The 25,790-nt window shown below is 47.3% G+C and overlaps 2 protein-coding genes across 2 annotated transcripts in view; one reads left to right on the forward strand and one right to left on the reverse strand.

Moving 5' to 3' along the window:
• The window catches only part of CACNA1D (calcium voltage-gated channel subunit alpha1 D), a 352,772-nt gene that overhangs the window by 91,794 nt on the left and 235,188 nt on the right, over positions 1–25,790 (forward strand). The gene's annotated exons all lie outside the window — the stretch shown is intronic.
• On the reverse strand, positions 11,116–17,262 carry LOC128052148 (inosine-5'-monophosphate dehydrogenase 1-like). The gene is made up of 2 exons (XM_052644635.1): positions 17,247–17,262; positions 11,116–13,079 (listed from the first exon to the last, which is right to left on the reverse strand). Exon 2 carries the CDS (start codon positions 13,072–13,074, stop codon positions 11,530–11,532), a length of 1,545 nt encoding a protein of 514 aa, XP_052500595.1. The 5' UTR covers positions 13,075–13,079; positions 17,247–17,262; the 3' UTR covers positions 11,116–11,529.

The raw sequence follows: 25,790 nt of genomic DNA on the forward strand, positions 1-25,790 counted from the left end.
CAGAATATACCATGATCTTTTTATACATTTACTGGTGGTGGACATTTGTGATGTTTCCATGCTTTTCTAGTTCAAATGGTGCTACAGGCATGGGCTTCTGAATCTCCCTTGGTACACATGTGCAAAGGATTGCCTTGGAGTGTAACTGGAAAGTGTGTATGCATCTTCAGCTTTGCTGGATAATGGCCACTTGTTTTCCAGAGGGTCGTATAAATTTATGTGACACTTGATGTTGTACTTTTTAGTTTTTCTGATCTGATGATTCTAAAAAGGTCTCATTGAGGTTTTTAATATGTATTTCTTTGTCTTATGAGGTTGAGCATCTTTTTATAAAGCCCTTTAGTTTTCCTCTATTTTGAAGTGTCTGTCTAGTCTTATGCTCATTTTTTGGCTGGATCGCTTTTGTCTTATTCATTCACTGATGTTCTTTATTTGTGCTGGTGACTAATCCTTTGTTGATTACATGCTGTACAAATTTTTCCGGGTTTGCGGCACGCCCTTTTGTTCTTTGTGGTGTCTTGATGAACAGAGTTCTTAATTTTAATGTAGGTAATTCATTCTTCTTGTCATTCATGGATTATTTTTAGTTTATTAATAAGTGCTTATGGTGCACTTTCTAGGTACTAGACACTTTTAAAGCACTTTCCATAAGTTGAGAAACAAGATACTGTGTCTTTTCAGTTAAGTTCCCTCATTTACAAAGTCAGAGGTAACAGCACCCAAGTGGTCTTAAATGGCTGATGTACACTTTGGTGCTTATGTTACTTTGATTCTCTCCAAGAAATTTAACTAGAAGACCTCTACTGGGAAAACTTTCACTCCCTAGATGTTCTGTCAGAGGAGTGTCAAATGCAGTGTATGAGATGTATTCAGGCACATCCTGCTCTATTCTGTGACCCTTCTTCTGTAGAAAGTATCATTTATTGCTGCAAACAGCAGCCAACTTTCAAATAATATAAGTGCCTGAAGGCATAGCCTTTTCCTGCTTAGTTGGCCAAAGTGAGGCATGATAAGGCTTTGTGAAAATTATAATTATTGTTTCTTTTTGATTGAGGGGCAGAGAATTTCAGGACAGTGGGAAGGGGAAACCATTTCCCTGAGTAAAACTTGACAGTCTGAAGTATTTCCAGCCTGTGGACCAGAGCAAAGTCTTCAGCTGAATTCAGTTCAGTTCAGTCGCTCAGTCTTGTCCGACTCTGCGACCCCATGAATTGCAGCATGCCAGGCCTCCCCGTCCATCACCAACTCCCAGACTCAAGTCCATCGTGTCAGTGATGCCATCCAGCCATCTCATCCTCGGTCATCCCCTTCTCCTCCTGCCCCCAATCCCTCCCAGCATCAGAGTCTTTTCCAATGAGTCAACTCTTCGCATGAGGTAGCCAAAGTACTGGAGTTTCAACTTTAGCATCATTCCTGCCAAACAAATCCCAGGGTTGATCTCCTTCAGAATGGACTGGTTGGACCTCCTTGCAGTCCAAGGGACTCTCAAGAGTCTTCTCCAACACCACAGTTCAAAAGCATCAATTCTTTGGTGCTCAGCTTTCTTCACAGTCCAACTCTCACATCCATACATGACCACAGGAAAAACCATAGCCTTGACTAGACGGACCTTAGTCAGCAAAGTAATGTCTCTGCTTTTCAATATGCTATCTAGGTTGGTCATAACTTTCCTTCCAAGGAGTAAGTGTCTTTTAATTTCATGGCTGCAATCACAATCTGCAGTGATTTTGGAGCCCCCCAAAATAAACTCTGACCGTGTATCCACTGTTTCCCCATCTATTTCACATGAAGTGATGGGACCGGATGCCATGATCTTCGTTTTCTGAACGTTGAACTTTAAGCCAACTTTTTCACTCTCCTCTTTCACTTTCATCAAGAGGCTTTTTAGCTCCTCTTCGCTTTCTGCCATAAGGGTGGTGTCATCTGCATATCTGAGGTTATTGATATTTCTCCCGGCAATCTTGATTCCAGCTAGTGTTTCTTCCAGTCCACCGTTTCTCATGATGTACTCTGCATAGAAGTTAAATAAGCAGGGTAACAATATACAGCCTTGATGTACTCCTTTTCCTATTTGGAACCAGTCTGTTGTTCCATGTCCAGTTCTAACTGTTGCTTCCTGACCTGCATACAGATTTCTCAAGAGGCAGGTCAGGTGGTCTGGTATTCCCATCTCAGAATTTTCCACAGATTATTGTGATCCACACAGTCAAAGGCTTTGGCATAGTCAGTAAAGCAGAAATAGATGTTTTTCTGGAACTCTGTTGCTTTTTCCATGATCCAGCGGATGTTGGCAATTTGATCTCTGGTTCCTCTGCTTTTTCTAAAACCAGCTTGAACATCAGGGAGTTCACGGTTCACGTATTGCTGAAGCCTGGCTTGGAGAATTTTGAGCATTACTTTACTAGCATGTGAGATGAGTGCAATTGTGCAGTAGTTTGAGCAAGGTCTTACCATGGACCAAAGAAATATCAGTATGCCACCTGCCTTCCGTCTCTTAGTCATGTCCTGTTTTTAGTCCACTCCAGCCATGATGGCATCCTCATTAGTCTTCAGAATGACTCTCCTCTTCTACTGCTTGGAATGTGCTTCCCCAGATATTTTCCTGTTCACTCCTTTATCACCCAGGTCTCTGCTCTTAGGTCATCTTCCCAGAGAGGTCTTCCCTGAGCAAGCTCTAAAGTAATAGCTTCTACACGACATCTTGCTTGCCTCTCTGTTGGAAGTTGCACTGTCTGGGTAGCTTTTTCCATGGGTATTTCTTTACACTCCAAAGAGGCAAGAATATTGGTTAAATTTTTTCATTTGTCTTCCTTGCTGTCTTTCTCGGGGGCCTAGGACTGAGCCTTGCATGTTGCATGCTCATGGTAGACTTGCTCTTCAGTGTTCTGTTCACAGAGCATGTAGGTAGCAAGGAGAACAGTAAATTAGGCAATGGTCATTTCTTATGCAAACTTCTGACTGAAGTAGCATTTCCACTCTGAATTCCTATATGTACTTTTTCTTGAGTTTCTTGTAAGAGACTTGTTTACTGCAAAACCCCCAAAGCAGTGCTCAACTATTGGCATCCACTCAATAAATGTTTACCAGTCACACACGGCTGAAATTAACTTTAGCTTATGTGAAATTTATTATTATTATTGATGTCAAACTTTAAACTTAGAAGAGTTACTTACATCCATACGGGCTGTGTAGGGAACAACAGTGTCTCCTTGTGAAAGAGCCTTTGTTGTTCACCTGGCCTCATGTGGTGTAGAGAGATGTGTCATACCCTATTCTGTAGTTGGTATATTCCCAGATGTTCAGACATGGATGTCTTTTCTGAGTACTTTACTGCTTTTGTCTCATTCGTTGGTGCTTCTGTGACCTTGAAGAATTTATCTGACTTCCAAAATACTTACATTTCTGCTCTCTCCTTATTAGAGAGTTGAAGCCTCAAGTGTTTGTCAATTTTAATAATAGTGTAGCCAGTCATTTCACTAGCAAAAGCAAGTTTATTCAGGAAGAGCCAGAGAAATGGAGACCCTGGACAAGCAATCTGTGGTGGACCCTAGGCCAATTCAGAGAACAAAAAAGGGGAACTTGTTTATGTAGGGAAAGAGGGTAGGGGTTTGGAGAGGCTGTAATAACCAAAGAGCCTATTGGAGGAAGCTGAGAGTCCAAAGCATGGAAGCCTCTCATTGGGTGGACTGCTACAGTGTCTGATTGGCTGGGCTTTTGTAGGCCTAGCCCAGAGTTTTCTTCCTTCTGGATAGTAAAGTAGAGAACACTTTCCTGTTGGAGTAATTGATGATGTAATTGATGATGTGCACCCTATAGCCTGTTCTGACTTTAATTTCAGCTGAGCTTTCTTTAGTTAATACCACAGATTACTGAGGAATGAGAACCTACAGTCTAGAATTAATGTAAGAGATCAAGGGAAGATAACATAACCTTTGACAGGAAAATCTGTATTCATAAAAAATAAGTTAAGCCAATTGTCTATAGTTCAGAACATCCTCACTCATAAGCAGTTGGTTGTGATGAAATGTATTCCATGTCTGGCATACGTTGCCTGGGGTGTGGCTGGATGGTGCTTAGGCACAGCAAGGGCTGAAGCTTTTGCCAGTTTTTCCAGGCAGAATTGTATCAGGAATTCCTAGACAATGAGGAGTTCTAGTTTATGAGTTTATTTCTGACTGGAAGTAGCATGGTTGGGCAGAGCATAGAGCTAGGAGTCAGCAGACGTAGTCTTGTGACTTTAAGTAAGTCTTTAACCTAATTGAGTCTTGGTGTCCTCACTTAATACTGGGGGTGATGTTCAGATTGAGTGAATGTGATTCTTTGTGGATAATGAATTTTTGTGAAAATAAGATGGTGAAGGTAGTACTGCATACAAGTTTGGCAAGATTCCAAACCTGAATAACTGAAGCTGTTTATCCTCTTATGTGCTTGTACCTGTACAGCTAAGCATGGTTGCAAACTTTGTTGATTGGTAGCCTTTAAAATGATCACCAATCTCAAGTGACAGCTTCGTGCCCCTGGCATGTATACTGTCTTTAATGAAGTTCATTCTTTCTCCTTCCTTGACACTGATTTTGTGTATTCTCCTTTCTCCTTAAAGCTCCAGCACCTCTTCCCTGTCCTTGCTCTCTGCTGATGGCCTTACTTACCTCCTCCCTGAGGAAGCTGGAGCCACCAGAAGAGAACTTCTGTGAGCTCCCACAGCCGCATCCACCCATCTGTCTGCATTTCTGTCTGCAGGAGCATCTGCTGCTCTTGTTACCCATGCCCCTGGCCAAGGTCAGCTGCTTCACTTCCTCTCCAGATCACATCCTATCTTGCCTGTTCAAGTACAGGGCATTGCTGTTCTCCTGCTCTGTTGGGTTCACCTTCTATACTGGGTCTTTCCCATCAGTGCAGAAACATGCTATCATTATTGCCCCCATTTGGGTACACACTCTCTCTTGATCCCTTTTCAGCCATCAGTTGTGAACCCATTTTTCTCTTTTCCTCCCTAGGTAAACTTTTCAAAATATTTTCTGCATTCCCTGTAGTATTGTTCTCTTCTAACATCTTTGAGCTCATCTAATCATGCTTTTGCTACCACCACTCCCTCAAAACTGTTCTCATCAAGATGACTACTTATCTTGTTGCTAATTCCAGTGGTCCATGTTCAGCCTTCTCTGTATTTAATGCACCCGAAGTACCTGCCACATGCAGCCCCCTTCTTCCTTGATGTACTGTCTTCTCAACTTGGCACACTCTCTGGGTGTTCCCTTGCCTCCCCTGCTGCTCTCTTTGCCTCCTTTTCTGGTCCCCCTTGACCTCTTCTTGCTGGTGTGCTCTGGAATGCCGGCAGTGGACCTCCTATTCTTGCCAGTACCCAGAGGCTGATGTCCCCGGGCCCTCCAGCTCAGGCCTCGCACCTGCCCTCCAGGCTTGTGTATCCACCTGTCCCTGGAGAGGCATGCCCTGTCCTGCTCACCCTGCATGTTCTCCTACAAAGCACTTGTTGCCACTGACAGGCTGTGGCTCTGCTTGCTGGTTGCTGGTTGTCATCTCTGTGCTCTGTACTAGAATGGAAGCTCCACAAGGGAGAGCTTTGGTTCACTGCTGTAGCCACCATACCAGGCAGAGTGGATGTGTTAGGTTGCATTATTCAGTGAAGACTAATACTTTACTGTTACCACAGTGTCTCTGCTTTCTCTCCGTCCAGCGGTGCTCCAGCCCTTCATCAGTGGTCCTGGTCTTAGAAATCTCTTAATGAATCCATTTGGCAAAATGGTATTATTCCTGTATAACACTGCTTGAAAGTGAAAGTGTTAGTTGTGTCATCATCTTTGCGACTGAATGAACTGTGGCTGGCTAGGCTCTTCTGTTCATGGAATTTTCCAGGCAAGAATATTGAAGTGGATTGCCACTTCCTTCTCCAGGGGATCTTCCTGACCCAGGGATCGAACCTGGGTCTCTTGCATTGCAGACAGATTCTTTACTGTCTGAGCCACCAGGGAAGCCCAACGCTGTTTAGTATCAGACATTTTTAGTATGCACTGTTAAGTATATTCTGTATGATTGATGTGGGGAGGCTATTTGGAGTAGTAGAAAGATCTTGACTTTGGAGCCAGATTCTTCTGAGTTTAAATTCTTGCTCTGCCACTAAATAGCTACAGAGCTTAAGTCAAAACATAGCAACTGTAGGCTTTAGTTTTCTCTCATTGGTGATATGAAAAGATACTTGTTTTGTAGGGTTGTTGGGAGAAATTAAATGCTGAAGAATATGGACTGCATCTGGTGTAATTCTTGGCACATGATAGGTGTTCAACAGGGATGACTGTTAGAATTCCTGTCCTTACCTGTTGCAATTCTAAAATTTTTGGAGTAAAAATTTTGCAGTTTTTCCTTTTAAATGTTGGCAGTTTGTCTTTGGTTGAAAATTTGATTGTTTAATACAACATTGTTTCTGTGGTAAAAATTAGACTTGATTTACATTGTTTCAACTTACAGTCTTTTTCAGGAATTCATTCTGCTACAAAGTTCAAGGACTGCCTTTCCATAAAATTTACTTAACTAGAGTGCTCAGGAATGGAATGTTCTGGAGGAATTGAATCTACTAATTAATGAGAAAGGAACTCATTTTGTGGGGGAGGCTCTTTCTCAAATGCCTTTATATGTACATGGAGTGTAATTCCTAAGTGTACAGGAAGCACTCAGTCACTGCTTGGTTACTTGACTTTGACCTAGAGATACTTACCTGAACTTCTGTATTGATTGCCCTGAGCTGTAAGCTATAGGAAGTGTAGGCGATGCTTCTAAATACAAGCACAATATAGGCTTAAAGAGATCTTACAGTTTTTTTGGCTTTGAATCCCAAATGTCAACAGCAGTTGCTTTAATGATAATTATTTATTGATTGTACCTACTTGGAGAAAAAGGGTTGGTTGCAAATAGCCCCGGATCAAAGGAAGCTGAGCAAGAAAGTTGAGACAGTACCTGCAAACGCATTCCGTGTGTGGCTATGTGTATACATGGTTTCACACATATACACTGTTGACTGGTAGGGCTTGAGTAAAATCTTGAGTGCAAAGTACAGTCCAGTATATTTCACTGGACAATATGTGGTAAGTGCCAAGTGAACGGGATAAATTTAAGTACTGTGGTTTCAAAGAAGGAGTAATTAACAAAGGCTAAAAATGGGCAGAGAAAGCTTCCTGGAAAAAGTAAGATTGGAACTGGGCATTAGGCCGAGTCAGAGCATGTCTCCGTGTGATGCAGTTGACGAGGCTGGTCCAGCCAGCAACGAGAGGATGGTTCTCTGGCCAGTCCATACCCACCTCTAGGAGGATGGGGCTGTCGATCACCTCATAGCATCCCTGTGAGCACAGTGCATTGTCCCTAAGTCATGTCCTGGTTTGCCACTTTTGGGTGTTTTGTGACTTTAAGACTGGAGAGGCAATGTTCTTAAGTTGGAAGGTCAGGAGAGGGAGCTTAGGACAAACCTTGTTGTGGGGAAATGTTTGAACCATCAGTTTCCTGCGTGTGTCTGACTTGTTCTTTGGAGATGGATCCATGAGGGCAGCCTTTAGCTGTGTGTTTCTCTCTGGTGATGTGTGGTAGGTGATTGTTGGGGAGAAGAAAAAGGAGGTATAGGTTTTAGACAGAAACATGGAACCATTCATAAATACTTTAGCTGTTATACTGTGTGTCAGGAATGGGATGGGAGCAGTGGGGTGGCCAGTGTTAGTTGCTTAGTCGTGTCTGACTCTTTGCAACCCCATGGACTGTATCCCACCAGGCTCCTCTGTCCATGGGATTCTCCAGGCAAGAATACTAGAGTGGATTGCCATTTCCTTCTCCAGGGGCTCTTCCTGACCCAGGGATCAAACCAGGGTCTCCTGCATTACAGGCAGTTTCTTTACCAGTGAGCCACCAGGGAAGCCCCGGGGTGACCAGAGAGTGGTTTTGTATTGATTCATTGGCTCAACTCTCTGTTTTGTTTACTGGGAAACCATTGGTGTCAGTTGTGGCTCAGATGGCAAAGAATCTGTCTGCCGTGCGGGACAGCCAAATTCAGCCCCTGGGTTAGGAAGATTCCCCCGGAGAAGGGCATGGCAACCCACTCCAGTATTCTCGCCTGGAAAATTCACTGGACAGAGGAGCCTGGTGAGCTATAGTCCTTGGGATTGCAAAGAGTCGGACACAACTGAGCTACTAACACTTTCACTCTCATGGCTTTCGGTAGTTGGTTGTACTAGCTGAAGGGGGTGGCCAAGAGCTCACAGTCTCACACAGGCATTAAAAAAAAAAAAATTAATTATTTATTTTTAGTTTTGACTGTGCTGGGGCTTTGTTCCTGTGCAGACTTCTCTCTAGTTTTGGCAGGCGGGGGCTACTCTCTAGTTGTGGTGCATGGACTCCTCATTGCTGTGGCTTCTCTTGTTACAGAGCACAGGCTCTAGGGCAAGCGTGCTTCAGTAGTTATGGCTCCCAGGCTCTAGAGCATAGGCTGATTAGCTGCGGGGCATGGGCTCAGTTGCTCCACAGTATGCAGGCTCTTCCTGGTGTGCAGGATCAGGAATCAAACACTGTCTCCTGCATTGGCAGGTGGATTCTTTACCAATGAGCCACCAGAGAAGGAAGACCTCACACAGGCCTTTATGTGAGTCACCAGGGGCGCTCTTTTGTCAGTGAAGCTAAGATGGAGTGGGGGACTGGAAAGGAGGGGCTGTGAGTGTCACAGGGCGAGGGCCACACTTCTCCAGAGGAACCACAGCTTAGGTTAAATATGAGCCCTGAACAGGAAAATAACCTTGTCTTTTTAAGACCTCCACAATATAAGTGTGGACTTCCCTGGTGGCTCACTGGTAAAGAACACACCTGCCAATGCAGGAGACAGGGGTTCAGTCCCTGGGTTGGGAAGATCCCCTGAAGAAGGAAATGGCAACCCACTCCAGTATACTTGCCTGGAAAATCCTAGGGACAGAGGAGCTTGGAGGGCTACAGTCTGTCCATAGGTTTGCAAAGAGTTGAACATGACTTAACTAAACAACAAAAACAACAACCTCTCTATAAGACAGTGAGCTTCACTGCAAACACTCACTTAAGAAAAAGCATGAGCTATGTGACCATGATCATGAATCCCAAGCTGCTCTCATGAGTGCTCCAGACCATAGCTGGACCCTGGCCTGCTCAGCACATACTCTCTAAATAACTTCTGACTCTGAGAGATTGTATGTATGTATGAAGAGGGTGACAGAGGATGAGATGGTTGGATGGCATTACCAATTCAATGAACATGAACTTGGGCAAGCGCTGGGAGATGGTAAGGGAGATGGAGGCCTGGAATGCTGCAGTCCATGGGGTTGCAAAGAGTTGGACATTACTTGATGACTGAACAACAGCAGTGACAATGCTATATGTATTTGCTATTGCGTCCTAAATTTATATGCCTGTCTAGCAGTGACCTAGCAGTCATCTCAACTTGTATGTTTCAAAGGCATCTCAAAGTCTACATATCTATAATGAGCCCAGATCCCCACTCCCACCTGCCCCAAGCCTTGCCTCCCTCAACCTTGCCCTCACTTTCCAACAGATGGCGTCCCACCCACCTAGGTGCTGACACTCCAAGTCTGATTTCCTGGATCCCTGATTATTCCTGAGCCTACCAGTAGAATCACCAGGCAGTCCTGTTCTCTCTGCTGCTGGGTCTGTTTTGACCCTCTCCACATCTCATCAGCTCTGCAAACTCCCTCATCTAAACCTGCACCGTCTTCTGTGCCTGGAGTCTCTTCTCCACATGGTGGCCAGATGGCCCTGTGAACACAAATCTGAGCATGATACTCACCCATCTGCATACCCTTCCTAGATCATTCTCACATGAAGTGAACTTGGCTTTCCCACTGGGGCCTCTGAGGCTCTGTTTGATCTCTGCCTCCTCCCCTACATCCGTGTCTGCCTTCTCCTTTGTCGGTGACACTTCAGCCAATTCCACATCATTTTAGTTTCTTTAAAATAATAAGCTCTGATGACCACAGCAATTTCAAACATCTTCATTGTACCTGGAAACTCCTTTTTTATCCATGAGTTCCTAGCTCAAATATCTCCTCCTTTAGGACTTAGGTTATTCCTCTACCTGAGAAGTTCTTCCATTTTTTTCTCTGTCATTATACCTGATTTATTTTCTTGATAGCCTTGTCTATAATCATTTATTTGTTCATTCAGTTATTGCCTGTACTGACTGCTGCCCGTGCTGGTTTTGCTCGCTCATGCAAACCCTGGTGTGTCTCCAGGTCATCTCCTACTACTCTGCCTTTCCTGTGTTTCTTTCCAGCCACGCTTCTTTTTGTTCTGCGAAAGTGCTCTTTTTGCTTCTGCTCCAGGCCCTTTGCACTTGCTGAGCTGTTTGTCCAGAAAATTGTTTCCCCAGATATCTGCATGGGTTGACTAGTTTTCTTTAGATTTTTGCTCAAAGGTACCATTTTGGTTAAGTCTTTTCTGGCTTCTGTGTCTAAAATGCTGCCCAACACTGCTTTAATTTTCTTCCTTGTACTCAGCACTTCACTGTGTGGCACATTTTCCTTATTACCTTACTTCTTCTCTGCTTTCCCCATGGAGAATGAAAATTCTGTGAGTTTCTGTTCTTTCTTTTTTTTTTTACTGTTATATACCCACTATTTCGAACAGTTCTGGGCACATAGGCATTCTATAAATGTTTGTGGAATGAGTGAATAATTGCATGAATAATGTATGCTCAGCGAACAGCACCCAGTGGGCATTGTGTACACTTTTTTTTTTTGTTTTTGCGCTGAAACCTCTTGATTTATTCAGATTATTTTAACATACAATGACGCAACTGTGGCCCCCAAAGTGTGCAAAGTTAAAGCCTTCGACTGCAGCTGAGAAGAGAGGGCAGGGACGGTACACCCGGGGATGGGGGCCAGTCAGGAATGGTGGGCAGCCTCCTCCCCAGGGCCAGGGACGGGCAGCCTGAGGAGCAGGGCTGGGGAGTCCCAGCAAGGGGTAGGGGGTAGAGACCTCCCTCCGGCCTAGGTCAGGAGCCCAGTAGTGCCCCACGGCTGAGGGCGCAGCAGCCTGGGAAGGGGCCGGAGGCAGGCCAAGAGAGCACCATTTTTAGGGTGGGGGGGTGCCCTACGGGAGAAGCCAGGAGGGGCCACTGATCCCAGGGGTGGGAGCCGGGCCGGAGCAGGCTGCAGCGAGAAAGACCTGAGGCAGGCGCAGGGCCTGAGAGTCCAGGCTGGCTGGGCTCAGGGGGCGCTGAAGAACAGGGAACCTGGGAGGACTCCCAGGGCAAGCTAGCCCGGGAGCAGTCCTGACTCTGCGGGGGTGGATGGGGCTGGGGGGGATGTGGGGGGCAGGGGGAGGCCCAAGGAAGGGCCGTGGACACTCAGGGCCCACCCCTGCCTCTCCCCCTGGAAAAGGAGCTGGGGAACCAGCAGTGCAAGTCTGTGGACTGCTCAGTTACGGAGGGAGGCTGCGCCCAAAGCGGGGCCCTGGGGCATGCCTCCTCCACCAGCTCGGCCGCCGGCACCATCCTCAGTACAGCCGCTTCTCGTAAGAGTGCAGGCCGTGGACGCCGCCCTCGATCTGGGCCGACATGGTCCGCTTCTCAAACTTGAGCTCTCCTGAGTACATCATGGACCGCAGGACAGACAGGCTCCGGGCCCCGATGTCCTGGCAGCCGTGCTGGATGCCCACTATGAGGTAGGGCACAAACTTCTGAATGGAGCCTTTGTCCTGGATGGAGCCCGAGACGCCCTGCGCGATCTTCACCTTGTCTCCCTCGCTGAAGTAGCGTTTCTGGCTGCTGCTGCTCTTCTCCATGGCGTCCAGCGAGCCCATGCCGCGGTACTTCTTGAGCCTCACACCATCCGAGAAGAAGTATTCGCCGGGGGCCTCCGTGGTGGCCGCGAGCAGGGAGCCCATCATCACTGTGGAGGCTCCGAGGGCCAGCGCCTTGACCACGTGCCCCACGGTCTGGATGCCGCCGTCGGCTATGACTGGGACCCCGAAGCGCCGGGCGTACTCAGCCACCTTGTACACGGCAGTGCCCTGGGGCCGACCACAGGCCATCACTTCCTGGGTGATGCAGATGGAGCCGCAGCCCATGCCCACACGCAGCCCGTCCACACCAGCATCAATCAGGTTCTTGGCCTGAGCGGCTGTCACCACATTCCCCCCAATCACCTGGAGGTGGGGGTACTTCTGCTTAATGTAGTGTACCATGGCAATCTGATACACAGAGTTCCCTTGGGATGAGTCCAGCACTATGACATCGGCGCCCGCCTGGGTGAGGAGGTCCAGGCGGTATTTGTCATCCTCACGGGTGCCCACAGCCACCCCGCACAGCAGCTGCTTGTGGGAATCCTTGGAAGCCAGGGGGTAGTCCCGGTTCTTCTTCAGGTCAGTGCGGGCAATGATGGCCACTAACTCGTCTCGATCATTGACAATGGGCAGCTTCCCTTTCTTGCTGCACTGCAGAATCTCATTTGCCTCTTTCAATGTCACACCCGCTGGAGCCACCACCAGCTCATTCCGCGGGGTCATCACCTCACTGAGAAGGGTGGTGTGGTCCTTCTCGGCAAGGAAGTCAATGTTTCGGGAGGTGACGATGCCCACCAGTTTGCTGCCCATGGTGCCCGTCTCAGTGATGGGGATGCCTGAGAAGCCATGCCGGATCTTGGCCTCCAGCACGTCGCCCACAGTGTTCGAGGGGCTTAGCACCACCGGGTCTGTGATGAAGCCCTGTTCAAACTTCTTGACCTTCCGCACTTCATTGGCCTGGAACTCTGGAGTGCAGTTGTGGTGAATGAAACCGTTACCGCCCCTCAGAGCCATCGCGATGGCCGTGTCAGCCTCTGTCACAGTGTCCATGGGGGATGAGATGAGTGGCGTCTTTAGTGTGATCTTTCGAGTCAGGGCTGAAGTCAGGTCCACTTCATCAGCTGTGAAGTCTATGAATCCTGGGAGAATCAGGAAGTTGTTGTAAGTGAGGCCGTCAGCGTTGGCGAACAGCTGCTGCGCAGTGAGCCCATCCTTGGGCACGTAACCGGTGCCGCCGCTGATCAGGTAGTCCGCCATGCTGCCCGGAGACACCGCGACCCGACATAAACAACCGCGCGGGCTGCCCCGCTGCTGCTGCTGCCCCCGCTGCCGCCACCGAGGCTGCTGCTGCTGCTGCTGCTGACGCCGCCTGTGTACACTTTCTTATTGTGAAGTATACATACGCTGTAACTTGTTAGCCATTTTAAGTATACAGTTAGGTGGCATTAAATACATTCTCAAGGTTGTGCAACCATCACCACCATCTGCTTTGTCCTCTTTTCTGAAATGAAAGAATCTAAGTGAGCAACTGAGTGAATGAAAAGCAGGTTTGCAATAAAGGTCCCTTGACTTGGGGCCCAGTGTTCTTTGCAGGGGGATGAGGGGCAGAGTCTGAGGGCCATGGCAAGATGCCTGGTGGCTACTTCAAAGAACCCAGGTTCTCTGTGGTTCTGTGTGGTCTGGGCCCTGCCCTGTTTTCCCTTCTTTCCACCATGCACCAGCAGCCATGCGCACAGCTGCACTATGCCTTCTCAGGATGTGACTGTACTGTTCTGAGCGTTTCTAGTGATGTGAAAGGGGAGTGCTTGTTCTCCGCTGGACCTTTCTTATTGGATTCCTATCAGGAGAGGACCCTTTCTGCCTCCCTTGGAGCTCTCAGCTCCTTGTATAATTCCACTGATGACAGGGCAGTGTTATTTTTAATTCTCAAGTAATCCAGATTACACAGAACCCAAAATGTTAAGTGCAGGTCAGAGTCATTGATTGAAATTCTCCCAGATGGATGGAAAGGGAGGATTGCTTCAAGCCCTTTAAAGTTTTGTTTTGTTTTTTTTCCTTCTCACAAGCTTGTTCAATTGTACAGACATCCATGTTATTGTCCACATCACCATTTCAGGTACTGCTCTCCTGAAAGCCTCATGGCAGATTCTCTGTCCCATGTCCTGCTCTGGATTCCTGTGACACTGCAGTGGTGTCTTTTCTTCATGACCCCACTGAAGTCTTAAGATGGAAGCACAGGGCAGGCACATCTAAGTGTTGGATTTTCTCTACTGAATTCCCAGTCTGATGTATGCTGCCGCCATGGGTCTGATGCTGTGTCAGTCTGGGGAGTTCAGAGAGGATTCCAGCATAAAGGATCTGAACATACCTGGGCCCTAGGAGAGCTTACAGTACAGTGCCGCAGACAGAGCTGTCCCTACCTGCCTGCTGCTCATGAAAATAAAGACACACACTAATTGGTTTAATCTATTTTGATAGTTTTTTTATTCTGATTACATTCTTCTTAAAAGAATCACCAGTCCATTCTTTGTTTATCTTAAAAGGTGCTAGACTCTTTGCCAGACACTTGGAGTCATTGACATGATAAGACTTCGTGGTTGATTGTTATTGCAGTATTGATAATACTTGTACCCACACAGAATGCACACCTTTGCCTTTGGGTCAGCAGAGGTCATTAAGAGAAAGCTTCTTTTGTCTTGTTGGAAGGGGGAAAATGTCCTTTAATTTGCATAGTTATTTTTCTGTTCTTAAAATTAAGCTTACAAATGGCTACACAGATGAAAACATTATTACAATTATTTTCTTGACATTTTATGTATTAGTTCTGAGGAAGTGTTGTATCTCAGGGGCACTTTCCCTCTCAGCACTGAGACTTGACACAGCTCAAGTCTTGATGGTTCTTGTCGGTCCTTGTTAACTTTGCTTTATTTGTTCTCCTGGGTGTCTTAGCTGCAGGCCAGGCATATGGCCCATAGCAGGGTATGCTGCTGTCTTTCACTGGGGCCATATTACTATTTGTTTCCATCACAGTGGCCCCTGAAGTAGTTGGAAGATACCACCGATGTTGGTTACATATTACAGAAAAATAACAAAAAGCTTTTCAAGTTTGACTTGTAGTTCAGTTTTCTTGCTTAAAATGGCAACAGTGCACATTTTCTGGTGAGTGCATCCTCTTAAATTTTAAATAGATCTGAATAGAATTTGATCTGTGGATATGATCATTCTCAGTGAAATCTTCAGTGTGCAGAAATACTAAAAGCTCTTGTGCTCAGAATCATTGCTTTCTGTAATGATTTCCTGGAAGAACAGAAGCATCTACATCCTCCATCAGACTAATGGTTTTCCAGTCCAGCTTTCTGACGCTGAGAGTGAAATTAAGGGAGTCACTCTGGGAGGACCTGGTGACCCTTCTTGCCATCACCTTTTAAAATTTAGGGGTGCGGGTCAAACATGGGTAACTTCCATTAGTGAGCTATTATGAAGGCACTACTCATATTATTCTCAAAATTTTCTGAGCTGCTTTTGCAGAGGTTTTTCATTTTGGGCCTTTACCATCTGGTGGAACGTGGTGGCCAGTCTGAGTAGCAGCCAATCAGAGTTTACCTGTGTCACAAACGAAGGGTTGAAGTCTTTTTTTCTCCCATTGAATTTCTACACTTACTCTTTTGATTCACTACATGGAATTGATAAACGGTTACACTGTTCAGTTGTGTTTTCTTTAGATCTTTACTTTGTGTCATTTTCTCCACTTTTTCTTGCTGCAGGGGCTCTCTGAGCTGCCTGATCAGCCCGATCTTAGGGAGACGTGGGCATTGGAGAGTCCCGGGTTCAACTCCCGCCCCTGCTGTGCCCTGGCCCTGTGACCTGTGTGCTTCAGCAAGCCTCTAAGGCTCAGCGGCCTCATCTGTAAGATGGGGGCACTACATGCTGTCTCATAGAATTGCACTCACACAGACCCTAAGTTACAGGTGGCAGAAGCCCAATTCAGACTGACTTGTATGGAATGAGAGGGTTACCAGCTCATGCACTTAGGCAGGGTGCCACTTGCTTGGGTGTCACGAGATACCAGTGCTCATGGTGTGGTGAAGGGCTGTGTCTATCCCTCAGCAGTGCTTTTCTCTGCCTGGACTGTCTCCTTTGATGTGCTAGCTTGAGCCATCGGCAGCTTCACATTCATATCTTACCAGCTTGGCAAGCCAGCCAAAAGAGACCGCGTTTTTTCCAATAGAAAAATCAGAGAAATCCCACGCAACCTGAGTCCTTGGCCAGGAGCACAGTCTGTTCTTGTCCTTTTCACCACGGCCAGGGAAGAGGGGTTTTGGCCCTGCAGTGGCAGAAGATAGAGTCACCTCCACCACAACCACAAGAGGAAAGGTTCCCTCGATGAGGAGGCTCCAGCCAGGAGGGTGGGGTGGGCGGCATCCATGGCCGTGAGAGGCAGCAAGAGTGGCAGTGGGTGGACTGCAGTGATACCTGGTAGACGAGGCCCCAGATGGAGCCCTTTCTCTCTTACCCTTCATTTTACTCCCCAGGGAGTGCAGCTTCTTTAGGTTGGTTCTAAAGCCACTTCTTTAAGGTGATTCTGTCTTTGATACTTCCATAAACTTTTCGTTTGACTTAGCTGCAACTTTGAAGTGTTTTGAAAAGATCTGTGTAGAGGAAGGAGGCACAGCAAGGGGAGTGGTTACAGAATCTGTTTCTGTTGTTCAGTCAAAAATGATAGACTCTGCCACAGACAAGACCCTCGGGTGTCCTGAGAGGATGGGACAGCAGGGAAAAGCCCCTTTCTCGGGGCGTCTGCAGGCCGGTTGGTGTGGGTGGTGGGTCATGAAGTGTAGGTGCTGTGACAGGAAGTAGAATATGAGAAAGTGCTGCTGGGGAGGAGGGAGGCTGTGGGGAGGACCACGGGAGGATGCGGGAGAGTCTGAAGAGGGAGGTGCTTTAGGCATAGGCTGTAGGGAGCAAGTTGGGGCGGCAAGAAAGAGAGGTGAGGGAGGGGGGTTGGCTCGTCCTAGGCTCTGTGTGTGGCGTTCAGAGGTGAAGAAGAGTTCCTCAGTGTAGTAGAGGAAGAATGTCAGTCCCGGACACTCGGACAGGAGTCTGTAGGAGTCTGGCGAGGACTAGAGGGACGGGGTCGTCTGCTCGTATTCCCAGTGGTGAGGGGCACGAGCAGCGGCAGAGATGGGATGGTGGAAGGGGACCATGGAGTGATGAGCAGCTTTGCTTCTGGGGCAGGAGGCTCACAAGGAGGAGATGAGAAGGAGCAGGCAGTGGAGGACCCTGGGGGTCAGGTTCAGATGTTCGCTGTGATTCTCTGGGCAGTGGGTCTCCAGGGACGGCTTCACAGGCCTGTGACCACTGCAGCTGCCCGGGGCCCCATGCACGGCCTAATGCTCTGCTGTTGTCTGAAAGTTCTTAGCAACTTTTTTTCCTTTTCAATCGATTTATTTTTTAATTGAAGGATAATTGCAGAATTGTGTTGGTTTCTGCCAGACATCAACATGATTCAGCCATGAGTGTACATGTGTCCCCTCCCTCTTGAACCTCCCTCCCACCTCTCCCCATCCCTTGGTAACTTTGAAACAAAGGGCCCTGCATTTTCATTTTGTGCTGGGCTCTGAGAACGATGTAGCCTGCAGTAGGGTGATGTGGTAGCAGTCTGAGCTGGGTTTCGGGACGTGTCCCCCAGAGTGAAGAAGAGAGAGTGGAGGTGGGGTGTGATTTAGCAGAAGAGAGACCAGGGACCTCGGGGAAGACAGAGAGGGAGGCTTGCATCAGACACCTGTGGCTGAGCCTGAGCCACAGACTGAACAGAATGGGTTGGGGAGGGAGGAGCCAGAGTTGGCTTCTGCCCTTGATCTGGGTGCTCATCATGCTCAGTACTACCCTCTGAGCCAGAGGACTTCTGGTGGATAAGACTGGTTTTTCAAACTGAAATTTATGAGACTGTCTTAATATTTTTATTCTCAGTAGTAAGCTGAAGCTGACATTGGCAGGCTTATTTAATGATTGTAAAATAACCAGAAAAGACATTCTGGAATCAAACAGATGGACCAAGCAATCATGTTAAAAACAGTAAGTCATCACTTGAACTTCAGCTAATCACAATCACATTTCGCTTTATTTAATCTTGAGACATCTTCCTAAGTAATTTCCTATTTTGATTTCTTTTACTTAAAGGACTTGTTATTATAGAGTACCCCAGTTAAAGATGCCTTATACATGATAGCTGCTGCTGCTTCTAAGTCGCTTCAGTCGTGTCTGACTCTGTGCGACCCCATAGACGGCAGCCCACCAGGCTCCCCCGTCCCTGGGATTCTCCAGGCAAGAACACTGGAGTGGGTTGCCATTTCCTTCTCCAGTGCATGAAAGTGAAAAGTGAAAGTGAAGTTGCTCAGTCGTGTCCGAATGTTCGCAACCCCATGGACTGCAGCCCACCAGGCTCCTCCATCCACGGAATTTTCCAGGCAAGAGTACTGGAGTGGGGTGCCATCGCCTTCTCCGCATGATAGCTGACTCCCCCCAAAATCTTACCATGTAGGAAATGATTTCCTTTCTGAGATTTCAATAAGTTGTTTCATCTACAAAGATTCATGAGGGAATGCACTTCCCTTTGTTCAGTCAACACAGAAATTAACGTGTCTGTGTATTTACCTAGTGATTTTTCAAAAACATCTTTCAAATAAGTCCAGGTTGCCCTGAATTTGGGGTCTCAACCAGGTGTAAGCAGTATTTTGAGGAGTGGGGCTGAGAAGGGTGTGTGGTTTTGACCTTCGGCTCTGACCTTTAAATACTGTACCGATTCCTGTCTGGCAAAGACATGGACAAAGCACTTCTGTTCCGAGGACATGAGGTCAAGGCAGTGCTGTCCAGATGCTATGCTGTGGCATTTTGAAATTGGGAAAGCAGCTCGTGGCCAGAGGGACCAGGGTGTGAGGCTTGGGAACAGATCAGAGGACTTCACTCCAGTCTCAGGGACAGACTGGTACAGTTTTCATAGTTTTATAGAAAATGGCCTCTAGGGAAGTACAGAGGCTCCTGTAGCTTTCTCCCTCGTGGTGTCTGTTGCTCACACCTCGCCATCCAAAATAGCTGTCTCTGACTTGTGCATCTTTTCTATGAAAGGAGTAATTTGGTGCCATCCAGATGTGCCACACTCTAAATACAGTGTTTTTTTTTTTCTGGGGCGGGGGGAAGTGTGGAGGAATATGTGATGTTATCATTGGAGGGCCCACAGAGTTAGGTGAAAAAGGAAGTTTCCTTTTGTGCTCTCTGGCCCTCGATGATGGTGATGTGTTTGATCTTATCTCGGTGCTCCTTCTGCAGTGATGGTGAGCACTGCTCTGTGGGCGCTGATTAGTTAAGGGCCTCTCTCACGAGGCCTGGCACCTCAAATTGGGAACATACTGTAGACACCTGGCTGGTTCCTCGGTTTCTCCCTCGCCCCCAAGTATCTTGCTATGAGCACAGTAGGTGCTTGTTGTTGGATGAATGAATAAACATGCAGCTGAATGAATCCTGTTTGACCTGCCTGAAGAAAGACACCGTCACTGTTTGTAGAGTGTGACTTCTGCGTGCAGGGACAGCTTTGTGCTCAAGCAGCCACATAAACTCAGTTGGCCCTTATTTGACACTGGAAGCTGTGAAGGTCTTTCTATTTTGCTCGGTGTTTATTCCCTGGTGGCTGGTGCAGGAGTTGGTATGTAGCAGGTAGTAAATGTTTGTTGAAGGGAGGAACAAATGAGTGGAAGACACCTGTCTTTCTTACATTCCAGTAGAAGTTCATTGCTTAGTCATGTATGCGTGTCTCCTTGAGGACCTTTAGTCCTCAAGGTCTTCCTTCTACATTCTCCTCTTCCCCCTTACCACCTCTTCTTTCTCCCTCTTCCCCTGTCTCCAGTGATCAGCACAGATTGACACATAGTAATCATTTGGTATTGGTTCAGGAAAGGAAGTGGCAGTGGGTAAAGGAAAGTGCCATGAGTAGGGGTTAGAAGCTCTGGAGTTGGGTCTGTAACCAGTCTGGAGGTCTTGTTTAAGTAGGCCAGGTGTGCTGTCTGCATCTAGCCGAGTTCTGCTTTGTAGAGTGGAGTCACCAGTCGCCGCTCTGGTGACAGACAGTGAGGAAAGAAAGGATATGAAATGCTTGGAAGAGTCAAGTCTTGTACCTGTTGAAAGACTAGTTCTTATTACCAAAACAGGATGGAATTCAGTTATATTGAATGTGTGGCCAGTGTGTATATACCTACTTCCCAGTCTGCCCTGAGGACTGTTGGCTTTATTTTTCATAGATAACTAGATCAATAAATCAGATTTACACTTCAGTGTAGAAAATTAGAATATCACAGAAATGTATGAATATGAAAACAGTAATTACCCATACTCAGTAGTCCCAAGATAACCACTATTAACCTTGTGGAATAATTTATAACCTTTCCTAGGCAGAAATACATGCATCACTCACCACACACACACACACACACACACACACACATGCCCCACACAGACACCACACCCACACACCCACACACCACACACACACCCACACACCACGCACACAGTGCACATAGACATGTGAGGTGTGATTTCAGTCATCTGATAGTTATTTTTTGTGTGTAATTTTCTGAAGTAAATTGCTGTCAGCTTGGGCTGCTGTACTGAATACTATAGCCTGAGTGCTTTCAGTTCAGTTCAGTTCAGCCGCTCAGTCGTGTCCAACTCTTTGCGACCCCATGAACCGCAGCACGCCAGGCCTCCCTGTCCATCACCAACTCCCGGAGTTCACTCTCGAGTCCGTGATGCCATCCAGCCATCTCATCCTCTGTCGTCCCCTTCTCCTCCTGCCCCCAATCCCTCCCAGCATCAGAGTCTTTTCCAATGAGTCAACTCTTCGCATGAGGTGGCCAAAGTACTGGAGCTTCAGCTTTAGCATCATTCCTTCCAAAGAAATCCCAGGGCTGATCTCCTTCAGAATGGACTGGTTGGATCTCCTTGCAGTCCAAGGGACTCTCAAGAGTCTTCTCCGACACCATAGTTCAAACGCATCAATTCTTTGGCACTCAGCCTTCTTCACAGTCCAACTCTCACATCCATACATGACCCCAGGAAAAACCATAGCCTTGACTAGACGGACCTTAGTCGGCAAAGTAATGTCTCTGCTTTTGAATATACTATCTAGGTTGGTTATAACTTTTCTTCCAAGGAGTAAGCGTCTTTTAATTTCATGGCTGCAGTCACCATCTGCAGTGATTTAGACAACGTTTATTTCTCACAGTCTGGAGGCTGAGAAGGCCAGGGTCCAGGTGCCAGCAGATGTGATGTCTGGTGAGCCCATTTCCTGGCTTGCAGACAAGTGCCTTCTTGCTGTGTCTTCACTTTGTGAACGGATGTGAGAGTTGGACCATGAAGAAGGCTGAGAACCGAAGAATTGATGCTTTCAAATGGTGGTGTTGGAGAAGACACTTGAGAGTCCCTTGGACAAAAAGGAGATCAAACTACTCAATCCTGAAGGAAACCAACCCTAAATATCCATTGAAAGGACTGATGCTGAAGCTGAAGCTCCAGTACTTTGGCAACCTGATGCCAAGAGCCAACTCTTTGGAAAAGACCCTGATATTGGGAAAGATTGACGGCAAGAAGATAAGGGGGTGACAGATGATGACACGGTTAGAAGGCATCATCGACTCAATGGACATGAGTTTGAGCAGAGTCCAGGAGATAATGAAGGACAGAGAAGCCTGGTGTGCTTGGGGTCACAAAGAATCTGATGTGACTTAGCGACAGAACAACACTTTGTGAAAAAGGAGGTCTCTGAAGTCTCTTTTTTAAGGGTACCATCCCATTCATGGGGGCTCCGCTCTTAGAACCTTTAGCTCCCAAAGCACCTGTCCCACCCAGTTACCATCACACTGGGGGTTAGACCTTCAACAAATGAATATTTGGAGGACACAAACATTCAGTCTATCAGTTCAGTTCAGTCGCTCAGTTGTGTCTGACTCTTTGCGACCCCATGGACTGCAGCACGCCAGACCTCCCTGTTCATCACTAACTCCCAGAGTTTACTCAAGCTCATGTCCATTGAGTTGGTGATGCCATCCAACCATCTCATCTTCTGTCATCCCCTTCTCCTGCCTTCAGTCCCCAGCAGCAGGGTCTTTTCCAGTGAGTCAGTTCTTCGCATCAGGTGGCCAGAGTATTGGAGTTTCAGCTTCAGCATCTGTCCTTCCAATGAATATTTAGGACTGATTTCCTTTAGGATGGACTGGTTGGATCTCCCTGCACTCCAAGGGACTCTCAAGAGTCTTCTCCAAAACCACAGTTCAAAAGCAATCTACAACAGTGGTCAATTCCAGGAGAAGAAAGAGTGCTCTCTTAACATTCTTTTATAACTTCCTCTGGGCCTTGTCTGATGTGAGACAGAGAAGATATTTGCTAAATACTCAATAGATTTCTGGAACCTCAGGGCTGGAAAGATTCTAAGTTATAATTGAATGTTCTCGTTTTAAATACAGGAAAACTATGGCCTCAGGGTTGGGGGGCATGGAGCAAACTCCTAGGTCCCAGAGCTGGATGATAGCAGAGCTGAAACCCAGTACCTCACCTGCTGTCTTCTTGCCACTGTGCTCCCTGCTGATGAATTAAAGTGCAGGCATCGGGGCCTCCGTGGGGTTGGTACTTTGAGCAGACAAGCCACTGCATGGTTCAACCTGCCTTTGTCTCTGGGTTTGGGGGCGCCGCTGTGTCTGAGGATAGAGCCTGAGCATCTTGAAGCAGCTGTTCCCAGTGGCGCTTTTGGACTGTTCTCTCCACATGCTGATTTTCGGTATAGATCCACATCTGGGGCCTTCCTCCTGGCTACCGTCATTTGTATGTAGGCACAGACTCTGGACTTGATTTTTAAGGTTCTCACCTTGGTGGGAATATATTCTCCTGTGTTTTTCATTTAGATGTCCTAACATTTCTCTTTCCTTGCCATTAAAGCATAGCAGAAAGGGGTCCTCCTTTCTTCAGGTGGTCTTGCCTTACTCTCTCACAAATGCATAAATCTACCTCCTCTCGCTCCGTGGTTGTCTTGTGAGCATTTCCTGCATAAGGTCCCCAGTGAGGCTACCTCTGGGGGCTTCTGCATCTGTGAACCCTCTGCCTTTAATTGAAGAGTCTGAGGAGAGGTGACATCTATATAGGAAAGTTATAACTCAGTTTGTATAGTGACTGGGAACCCAAGACGGGGGCAGATACAGTGCTTGATACTCAGGGCAGGAGGGTAGGGAGATGGGCAGGCATGGGTTTGAAAGGAGGAATGTTTGAGCTCAACTTGAAAAGGATGATTAGGCTTTGAACTCTTGGAGGTTTCAGGGACAAGCATTCCAGGTGGAGTAAGTACGAGATGAGAAGGGTCAGGGGTGGATCCTCGCTGGGGGCAGCCAGGAAGGACCTTCAGAAGCAGACTGAGTGTTTGTCTTAGTAGGAGGGGACTTGAAGACCACCTGCCTCATCTTGTGTCTCGGACCTAGTACCAGTGGTGCCAGTGGCCTGGCCAGCTGGTGGAACTAGTTCTCCTTTGGGACAAGGCTCTTGACCAAGGGCCCATGGACCTCTTGGTGCCTGCCATTGGGTTTCAAGTGATCTGGGAACTGCATGCAATTGAGTGCACGATTTCGTAGCTGTGTGTACTTTTTTCCCTCCAATTTTCAGAGGTCTCTGTTTCTCTTGAAAAGTGAGGCACCTTACAGTCTAGAAGGAAGAAGATTGGCACGTGGATTAGTTTTAACAACTCATTTTAAAAACTCTCAGGTCATAGGAAGTTTATTGGGAGGGAGTTCTGTTCAGTGGGAAAGCCTTCCCTCTTCTCAGGCACACCCACTGGTCTCAGGTCCTTGCCCTAGTGAGCAGAACTGTGAGCCCTTCTTCTCTGTGTCATCTCCCAGACCCACCACCTGGCCCAGAACTTGGCCTCAGACACGTGCCATTTGTGATGTCTCTTCAGGGAATGAAATGGCTCTGCTGGGGGTCTTGGTCCACATGTGTGCTGCCCTGTGGTTGAGTGGGCTTTGGAGACCGTCTGGCCATCTGGAGGATCTGGAGGCTGGCCCTGTGGGGGCAGACAGTTCAAATGTCAGTCCCTCTACCTGGCCCTTCCTTGCTCAGCACAGGGACCAGCTGAGGGCTGGGACTGTCTCCCGTGTACCTGCCAAATGCAGTCTGAGCTCTCTTCACTCAAAGAACACTTAGAACCTGTGATTGCAGAGAGGGGACTGGACCCAAATGTGCCTCTTTGCCTGTTCCTGGCAGGGGGTGGGGGACATGCTCGGCAACCTCAGCTCACCCCTCCTTGACTTGAGAACAGCTTGTGCCGGCAGTAGCCTGTGCTCGAGTTAGAGTGTAAGGCCTTCTGTGGCTGCAAAACTACCAGTTGGGACACCCCTCTGGGGCTTTCTGCTTGGTGAGTCTGCACTTTTCATGGTCAGGAACTCTGCCAGGGGGACATGAGGTGCCCAGAAGAGGGCAGGGCGCTGGCAACTACCTCAGTTCAGTTCAGTCATTCAGTTGTGTCAGACTCTTTATGACCCCATGGACGGCAGCACGCCAGGCTTCCCTGTCCATCACGAACTCCCGGAGCTTGCTCAAACTCATGTCCATCGAGTCGGTGATACCTTCCAACCATCTCATCCTCTGTCATCCCGTTCTCCTCCTGCCTTCAGTCTTTCCCAGCATCAGGGTCTTTTCCAAGGAGTCAGTTCTTTGCATCAGGTGGCCAAAGTGTTGGAGTGTCAGCTTCAGCATCAGTCCTGCCAATGAATATTCAGGACTGATTTCCTTTAGGACTAACTGGTTTGAGCTCCTTGCAGTCCAAGGAACTACAAGAACATGAGAACCCCGTGAACAGTATGAAAAGACAACCACCTCAGCATTCTGTTAAGTAGCTGTGCAAGTTGGGGCTCATTGAGGGGCAGCTCGGAGCTGTGGTGGTGGCTTCATTTGTGTCCCCACCTGATATAGACTGCTTTATAGCCCCATGGGGGAAATCAAGGGAGAGGAGGGGGTCTCTTCATGGTTATTTTAGGCCATTTTTTTCCTTTTTGGAAAGGCACAAAGAAAGCATTTGATTTTCACTTGTTAAGGGATGTGGCCTCTCTGAGAAAGACAGCAACTATGGTGTGTGATGTTCTAGGATGACAAGCCAAGTAGGGCAGATCCTAATCCAGGTGGGTCTGGGACCCCATTTGTCACTCGCATGAAGGCTCTCATTTGTCTCTCATTCCTTTCGTAGCTCACTGACCATCTGACATATGTAGAGTGAACAGATGCACACAGATCTTACCTTGAGAGAGCCTTCTAGAAGGCTGTAGCACCAGCTCGTGTCCTAAAGTGTTTTTGAGATGAGTGCTGGTGGGGGCTGCAGTGGTAGGGTGGGAGGTGATTGGAAATGTTGCTCCTGCTCCTTTGGAGATGCTCCTATTTTCTATCTTAAAAAAATTTTTTTTTAAATTTATTTACTTACGTATTTGCTGTGTCTGGTCTTAGTTATGGCACACAGGATCTTCTTTGTGGTGCACAGACTGACTAGCTGTGGCACACAGGCTCAGTAGTTGCATCCTGAGGGCTTAGTTGCTCTGAGACATGTGGAATCTTAATTCTCTGACCAGGAATTGAACCCACGTCCTCTGCACTACAAAGTAGAGTTGTAACCAGTGGGCCACCAAGGAAGTTCGCCTATTTTCTTTCTATTCTTCTAAACCTGCAGAATCTTTACCACTTGTTTCCATCTTTAATCCTTATTGCATTTATAGCCCCTTCCATCATCTGCCTGTCCATCCCATCCATCCATCTATCCCTTCACTATCCAACATTTAAAAGCCCCAAGACACGAATGCAGGGAAAAAAAGACTTAGTCCCAGTTCTCAGGGAGCTTGTCTTTGATTTGCTTTTTCATTGTCCAAATTGCTTTGGGGGTTTTGTTCCCTAGCTTAACT

This window comes from Budorcas taxicolor, chromosome 1 (assembly GCF_023091745.1).
Source record: "Budorcas taxicolor isolate Tak-1 chromosome 1, Takin1.1, whole genome shotgun sequence".
In the NCBI taxonomy this organism is placed as follows: domain Eukaryota; kingdom Metazoa; phylum Chordata; class Mammalia; order Artiodactyla; family Bovidae; genus Budorcas; species Budorcas taxicolor.